We start from the raw sequence: 8,063 nt of genomic DNA, 5'->3' as shown, positions 1-8,063 counted from the left end.
GTGACTCTTACTATGAAATATGAATCTCACTCACTTATATAGCACCTTGTACTTAATTTATTTATATTTATTTATTTATTTATTTATTTTGAGGCAGAGTCTCACTCTGTCACCCAGGCTGGAGTGCAGTGGTGCAACCTCAGCTCACTGCGACCTCTGCCTCCCGGGTTCAAGCAATTATCCTGCCTCGGCCTCTCGAGTAGCTGGGACTAGAGGTGCCTGCCACCATGCACGGCTATTTTATTTATTTATTTATTTATTTAGTAGAGACAGTGTTTCACCATGGTGGGCCTCAAACTCCTGACCTCAAGTGATCTGCCAGCCTCGGCCTCCCAAAGTGCTGGGATTACAGGCATGAGCCACCACACCCAGCCAAAACATGGATTTCTAATGGGATAATTTCAAGCACTAGAGCAAGCTAATTGGGAGAGTCAATGGCAAGGAGCAGTAGCAATTGTTTATGAAATCATGATGAGGTGCTGGCAGCGGATGCACACTCACAGTCCCACTTAATTCTTCAAGTGAAATTCCCACTTGGGAGGAATTTACTGTGAGCCATTTTCCAAATAAGAGAGACAAGAGGGTCTCTACCTCTTCTTTGGTGCAAGGAGATTGGTGCAGTCGGTGAATGGCAGAAGTGGATATGCACCCAGATCTGCCTCAAGTCCAGATTCCAACTCATCACTTGCCTAAATGTGGTCTATTCTGCCAGGCTGGATAAGGGAAGTGGTTCTGCTTCCAAACTTAATATGTGACAGATGAGGCAACCTAAACCAAAGTCTTCTTGAGTTTGGCCAAACCATATGCTGCCAAGGCTTGAATCCAAATAACCATAACAAGCCGCCCCAACTATGCCACAACCCACACAACTCAAAGGCAAGAGAATCCCAGGCGACGAGGTCCAGGAACAGGCACTCTGGGGAGTCTGCCACCTCTGATCCTGCTCCCGTGGCACACACGGGATCCTCTGATCCTGCTCCCGTGGCACACACTAACCCATCTGCCTCCAGACCTGCGCTGAAGGAATGGGGGGAAGAGGCAAACTTTGTAAATGTGGGTGATCCAATGGTCACTTGAGGCCTCTCAAACAGGGACTCTGTAGATGATGTTAATGGGCCAAACAGAATGCACATCTGCCCCTAAATGTGTTTCTTTCTCTCTTTCTCTCTTTCTTTCTCTCTCTCTCTCTCTGTCTCTCTTTCTTTCTTTCTTTTGAGACAGGGTGTCTTGCTCTGTTGCCCAGGCTGGAGTGTAGTGGTGTAATCTTGGCTCACTGCAACCTCCACCTGCTGGGTTCAAGTAATTCTCCTGCCTCAAGCCTCCCAAGTAGCTGGAACCACAGGCATGTGCCACCACGCCTGGCTAATTTTCTGTATTTTAGTAGAGACAGGGCTGGTCTCGAACTCCTGGCCTCAAGTGATTCACCTACCTTGGCCTCCCAAAGTGCTGGGATTACAGGCATGAGCCACCATGCCCAGCCTTGTTTCTTTCTAAATGAGGCTTCCTTTGTATTTTTACATTTCCTTCTACAAAAAAACTGCCATGGTAGGCACAGGGGCTTACGCCTATAATCCCAGCATTTGGAGAGCCCAGGGCCAGTGGATTACTTGAGCCCACGAGTTCGAGACTAGCCTGAGTTAACATAGTGAGACCCCAGCTCTACGAAAAATTTAAAAATTAGCCAGCCATGGTGGCACACACCTGTGGTCCCAGCTATTTGGGAAGCTGAGGTGGGAGGATCTGTTGAGCCCAGGAGTTCCAGGCTGGCCACTGCACTCCAGCCTGGGCAACAGAGTAAAGAGCTGTCTCAGAATAAAACACTTTTAAAATAAACTAAAAACTCAATGGGCCAGGTGTGGATGGTTCACATCTGTAATCCCAGCACTTTGGGAGGCCAGGTGAGGCAGAATAGGGAATGAGGGTAACCAAGGGTTAAGGCAGAAACAAAAGAATAGCAGGTGCAGCCAATTCTAGGCAAGATTAGGCAGCATAGCGGCCACGTGTTCATTCCGTCAATCAGAGGCTGATTGACCCCTGGTGTGTGTTGGGGGGGGGGGGGCGCAGCTTCACTTCGGCCTCTGATTGGTCACAGGCCAATCCTTCAGAGGGTGTAACCAATTGGAGGCCTCTAACGGGAACCTAGGGGCGTTACCTAATTCTTTCAGCTTAATAAAAATCCTAATGGCCGCTATTGAGCCGTTTAGCTCTATCCCGCTCCTGCTCTGTGAATTGTACTTTCTCTTTAATAACTGTCTCTTCCTTACTCAGGTCTTTGCTTTGTTTTGTTTTGTTTTCATTGCTTTGTTCTTTTGTTACTTTGTGCATTTTGTTCAATTCTTTGTTCAACACGCCAAGAACCTGGACAATCCACAGTCAAGACCTTACATTAGTAACAGGAGGATCCCTTGCTGCCAAGAGTTCGAGACCAGCCTGGGCAACAAAGTGAGACCCTGTCTCTACTACATATATATATATATATATATATATATATTTTAAATTATGTGGGCATGGTGGTGCATGCCTGTGGTCTCAGCTACTCCTCAGGCTGAGGTGGGAAGATCGCTTGAGCCCACGAGTTGAGGCTGCAGTGAGCTATCATGGCACCACTGCACTCCAACCTGTGTGACAAAGCGAGATCCTGTTTCTAAATTAAATTAAAAACAATATCAGCAAAACAACAACAGGTTGGGCTCACGCCTGTAAACTCGGAGCACTTTGGGAGGCCCAAGTGGGAGACCATTTGAGGCCAGGAGTTCGAGAGCAACCTGGGCAACACAGACCCCACCTCTACAAAAAAGAAAACTGGCCTTGGTGGCGCGCGCCTGTAATCCTAGCTACTTGGGAGGCTGAGTCAGGGGGATAGCTTGAGTCCCGGAGGTGGAGGCTGCCGTGAGCTGAGATCACGCCACTGCACTCCAGCCTGGATGACAAACTGAGACCCTATCAAAAAAAAAAAAAGTGCCCTGCTCAGTTTTTCCTGAAATGCGCAGCCCTCGCTTGTAGCCAGGAGAGAACTCCGCGAGCCAGCAAAACACAAACTCGGCCAGGAAACGGACCACAAGCCCACCCGGAGGAGCCAGAAGAGTACGCTGCGCCGCGGGTTCTTCTTCCGGGCCGGCGGCGAGCGCTTCCGGGGCGGCGGCGAGGGAGGTAGAAGTGCAGTGTCCTGGCAGGTGGCTGCTGTCTCTGGGCGGGCCTGGGAGGCTCCCGAGGTGGGGGCCGGGTTGGGATGGCTGCAGCGGCGGCCGGGGCCGGGAGCGGGCCCTGGGCGGCCCAGGAGAAGCAGTTCCCGCCGGCGCTGCTGAGTTTCTTCATCTACAACCCGCGCTTCGGGCCGCGTGAAGGAGAGGTATGCGGAAGGGGCGGCGCGCGGAGTCAACGGGCCCGAGGGGCGGGCGGCGTCGGTACTCCCCGGGGAGGCGGCCTTGTGGTTTTCTGCCCACCTCGAGGGGCACAGACCTAACCTGCGTTGTGCCAGGTGCGAATATGGGCCGGGGACTGCAGCGGGGACCTGTCAGCAGGCGGGGACCAGACAGCTGGCAGGGACCGCTTCAGGTCCTGGGTCGATGCCTGTCTATGGAATAAAGCCCCGTCGGGTCTATCACTCCACACCCCAGGTTGAGGCTCTTTGCGCTTTGCTTTGCGTCAGTTCTGGGAAATTAAAATTGAACTTGGCTTTGTTAAATGGTTAGTCCCCAGCTAGAAGCGTGGAAGCAGAGTGGCAGAAGCTAGCCCTCATGATGCAAGCCTGGAGGACCCTGTAAAAGTTTTCGGCCAAATGAGGAAATAAATTAATTCCGGGAGGGTGTGTGTGTGCTGTTTTTCTGAGGTGGGGACGGCGACTTTCTCAAAGGATGTGCGGAGCTGTGTTTCGTTACCAGCAAGTCACAGTTCTTTTAAAGACTGTCCAGGCTGGGCTCCGTGACTCACGCCTGTAATCCCAGCACTTTAGGAGGCTGAGAGTTCCAGACCAGCCTAGGCAACATAGCAAGACTCCCATCTCTTACCCACCCCACCCCCCAAAAAAATCGAAAAATGATCCAGGCATGGTGGCACGCACCTGTAGTTCCAGCTACTCAGGAGGCTGAAGCCAGAGGATTGCTTGAGCCCGAGTGGTTGAGGCTGCAGGGGAGCTGTAATTGCACCACTGCACTACAGCCTGGGCCACAGAGACCACATCTCCAGAAAAAGAAAAAAAGAAAAAAAACTTGTCAGTTCAAATGCCTGGGAACTGACTGGATTTAATTTTCAGCGAGCTGTGTGACGAGATCTCACTGTGTTGCCCAGGCTGGTCTTGAACTCCTGAGCTCAAGTGATCCTCCCGCCTTGGCCTCTCAAAGTGGTAGGATTACAGTTCCTGTTTTTCTAAAACTGGTTTTTGTTTTGTTTTGTCATCAGCATGTGGTCGACACATGCTGATGACAAAACACATGCTGGTTTTTGTTTTGTTTTGTCATTAGCATGTGTCGACATGTGGTCGACACACAAGAGGTCGACATTGAACTTAGCGTTTTCAGTAGCTAAGATGAAATGTTTATATTAATGTGCTTCTGTTTCTTCATGTTTCAGGAGGAAAATAAGATTTTATTTTATCATCCAAATGAGGTAGAAAAGAATGAAAAGATTAGAAATGTCGGATTGTGTGAAGCTATTGTACAGTTCACAAGGTAATGCCTCTAAGTGTGCCTTTTAGAGTTCAGTGAATTCTTAAAACTACTTCTGGAGAATTGTCCCAAACATTTTTTTTTTTCACCTTTGTAGGACCTTTAGCCCATCAAAACCTGCAAAATCTTTACATACCCAGAAGAATAGACAATTCTTCAATGAACCAGAAGAACATTTCTGGATGGTCATGGTATTTACATACACAGTGTATCTTTCTGAAATTGTACGGTGAAGTTAAGGGTGATCTTAACTTCAGAACTTCAGAACTATTCAGAATTTGGGAAAGTTCTCTGGCTATTGTGTCCAAGTAACATTAAAATAAAATTGGTTGCAATTTTAAAGTCAAGTTCTTCCTATTTGCTTTATTTGTTCTTGGGGCTGTTTTAAGAAGTTGTGTTTCTGGTGTTATAGCATGTTCAAAGTTTTTAAATTAAGGCAAAATAAAAAACATGGTATAATGAATTCATAGTAAAATTTCAGTTTATCAAACTTTGCAGATTGTTCGGAATCCTATAATTGAAAAACAGAGTAAAGATGGAAAACCAGTTATTGAATATCAAGAGGAAGAGTTGTTGGTAATGTGTCATTATTTATTTATTTATTTTAGATGTATTACTGAGTATGTTGAATCCCTCAATTGGTCGTATTTAAACTCGGTGGCTTTTGTGGAAGTTTCTCAGCGTATATAGCAAAGGTTTATGTTTATCGTTTACATGAGCAGTCTTTTTAAAATGTATATGCACCCTATCTCACTAATACCTTTTACTCTTCATCTACATTGAAAGCCCTCCTAAAGTAAGGTTTACTGATTCACAAATTAGAATTTAAACACTTCTGGCTGGGAACAGTGGCTCACACCTGTAATCCTAGTACTTTGGGAAGCTGAGGCGGGCAGATCACTTGAGGTCGGGTTCAAGACCAGCCTGGCCAACATGGCGGAACCCTGTCTCTACTAAAACTATAAAAATTGGCCAGGAATGGTGGCGCACACCTGTCATCCCGGCTACTCAGGAGGTTGAGGCAGGAGAATCGCTTGAACTAGGGAAGCAAAGGTTACAGTGAGCCGAGATTGTACCACTGCGCTCCAGCCTAGACAACAGAGTGAGACTCCATCTCAAAAAAGAAAAAAAAAAGTAAACACTTTTTTTCGGCACACAACTATTGTGGGACCAAGTTTATCAACATTATACCATTTGGCCAAGAGTCAGTGTAGCTTTGCCATCTATCCAATAGACATTGTTTTCCCTCGAATTGAGATCTGTGCTGTGTTTTTGCGTTTGCAGGACAAGGTTTATAGTTCCGTGCTACAGCAGTGCTACAGCATGTACAAGGTAAGCCTGGCATTCGTTTTGAACTGAGTCCAACCAGTTACCCCTATTTATAGGCTCCAGGGTTGTTTAAAGAGAAATTTTTCAATGACTGCAAAGTGACCGTGTATTTGTCTTAGAGAAGAAAATAATGAGGTCTTGGAAACAGGTAGTGAGGTTTATGCCTACATTTATTCAGCAAGTATTGAACTCCCTTCTCTTTCTCAGACTTATAGTGGGAATGTGTCCCCATTAATGAAAAAGTGTATCTCTGTCCTCAAGGAACGTACAGAATGCAGATAATTTTATGACTTAAACATTTCAGCATTCTGGGAGGCTGAGGCGGGAGGATTGCTTGAGCCCAGGAGTTCAGGACCAGTCTGGGCAATATAGCAAGACCCCATCTCTACAAAAAATTTCTGTAAAAGTTAGTCAGGTATCATGGTGCATGCCTGTAGTCCCAGCTACCTGGGAGGCTGAGGTGGGAGGATCGCTTGAGCCTGGGAGGTCGAGGCTGCAGTGAACTGTGATTGTACCACCGCACACCAGCCTGAGTGACAGAACAAGATTCCGTCTCAAAAAAAAAAAAAAAAGGATAAAAATGGTGATTCCATTCATTCAAAGAAAACTGAAAAATAAAAAAAAATTGGGGTGATATTGTTTATGTAAATTGAAACTTCAGGGTGAGTTGAAATTTTTGAAAGATGCCTAGAGCAATTAGGTGGTTTCATAAATGAGACAGCATCGCTTAACAGTATTTTTTGTAACTTACATTTTTAACTCAACTTTTCTCATGTAAATATTTTCTCTATTGAAAAGAACTGGGAGATTTAATGAGCTGAATTAATCATCTAAAGGAAAGGCCGGACGCAGTGGCTCACGCCTGTAATCCCAGCACTTTGGGAGGCCGAGATGGGGGGATCACGAGGTTAGAAGATCGAGACCATCCTGGCTAACATGGTGAAACCCTGTCTCTACTAAAACTCCAAAAACAAAACTAGCTGGGTGTGGTGGCAGGTGCCTGTAGTCCCAGCTACTTAGGGGGCTGAGGAGGGAGAATGGCGTGAACCCAGGAGACGGAGCTTGCAGTGAGCCGAGATCATGCCACTGCACTCCATCCAGCCTGGGTGACAGAGTGAGACTCTGTCTCAAAAAAAAAAAATAATAATCTAAAGGAAAAAAAGAACGTGTTCTAGTTCTACTGAAAAAGTGAGCGTAGGAAATTGATTTTTTTTTCCTGCGGTCTTTTACCTCATTAGCTTTTTAATGGAACATTTCTGAAAGCCATGGAAGACGGAGGCGTCGAGCTTCTGAAAGAAAGATTAGAGAAATTCTTCCATCGGGTAAGTACTTTGAATTTCATTTATAACTTTAGTGAGCATTCAGCAGATTTTTAGAGAAATATGGACGGGCAAGTTTGTTTCTTACGTACAAAAAACCCAGAACTTGAAAGTGGCAAAGAGCCTGAGACGGACCGTCGTAAAACTGGAGCAGCGAGGAACCGTGTGAGGCGTACGCTCTGGACCCTCCTCCAGCTGTAAGGCAGAGCTTCCTGCATTCGCCCGGAGCTCTTAAAGAGTCCTGGAGTCATCGTTTGGCCTCCTTGTGTTTTACCTGCGTCTGTTCTGGGCTTACCCAGCAGCCGTCTTTTGTGTGATGGATGAGTTGATAAGGAAAACGTGATTATTGGAGTTGCACATTCTTAGGGATGGGCTCTGTTCACTAAACAGGCATAAGCTGTGTTGATGCAGGAAGAGTTACTGAGTTACTGGCTGTGGGCCTTTGTCAGATGAGTGATTAGGGACATGTGTCCCAAGTGGTGTTCTCTTCCATTGTGTTTGAATTTTGCATATTTCACCCGACCTTGTCAAGCTCAGTTTATCTTTTTTTAAAAGGAAACAAAAGAGACAGGGTCTTGTCCTGGCTGTTTTGCCCAGGCTGGTCTCAAGCGATCTTCCCTCCTCGGCCTCCCGAAGTGCTGGGGTTAAAGGCATGAGCCAACTTGCCCAGCCCAGTTTCCCCCGAAGAAACAATTCTCAGTTTATTTTCTTCTGAAAATACCTTCTGTGTCTACTGTTGAGTTCAACTTTT

The 8,063-nt window shown here is 46.5% G+C and overlaps 1 protein-coding gene across 1 annotated transcript; it reads left to right on the top strand.

Annotated features, from left to right (window-relative positions):
* Positions 1-3,122: 3,122 nt before the first annotated feature.
* Positions 3,123-7,839, top strand: LOC113223329 (vacuolar fusion protein CCZ1 homolog B-like). Its single transcript, XM_026452806.1, has 6 exons — positions 3,123-3,349; positions 4,570-4,667; positions 4,762-4,855; positions 5,163-5,240; positions 5,949-5,996; positions 7,232-7,839. Exons 1-6 carry the CDS (start codon positions 3,230-3,232, stop codon positions 7,367-7,369), a joined length of 576 nt encoding a protein of 191 aa, XP_026308591.1. The 5' UTR covers positions 3,123-3,229; the 3' UTR covers positions 7,370-7,839.
* The last annotated feature ends 224 nt before the right edge of the window (positions 7,840-8,063 follow it).

Source organism: Piliocolobus tephrosceles, unplaced genomic scaffold (genome assembly GCF_002776525.5).
Source record: "Piliocolobus tephrosceles isolate RC106 unplaced genomic scaffold, ASM277652v3 unscaffolded_40867, whole genome shotgun sequence".
NCBI classification, from domain to species: domain Eukaryota; kingdom Metazoa; phylum Chordata; class Mammalia; order Primates; family Cercopithecidae; genus Piliocolobus; species Piliocolobus tephrosceles.
The sequence above is the reverse complement of the archived record's forward strand: the minus strand, read 5'-3'. Positions and strand labels throughout refer to the sequence as shown.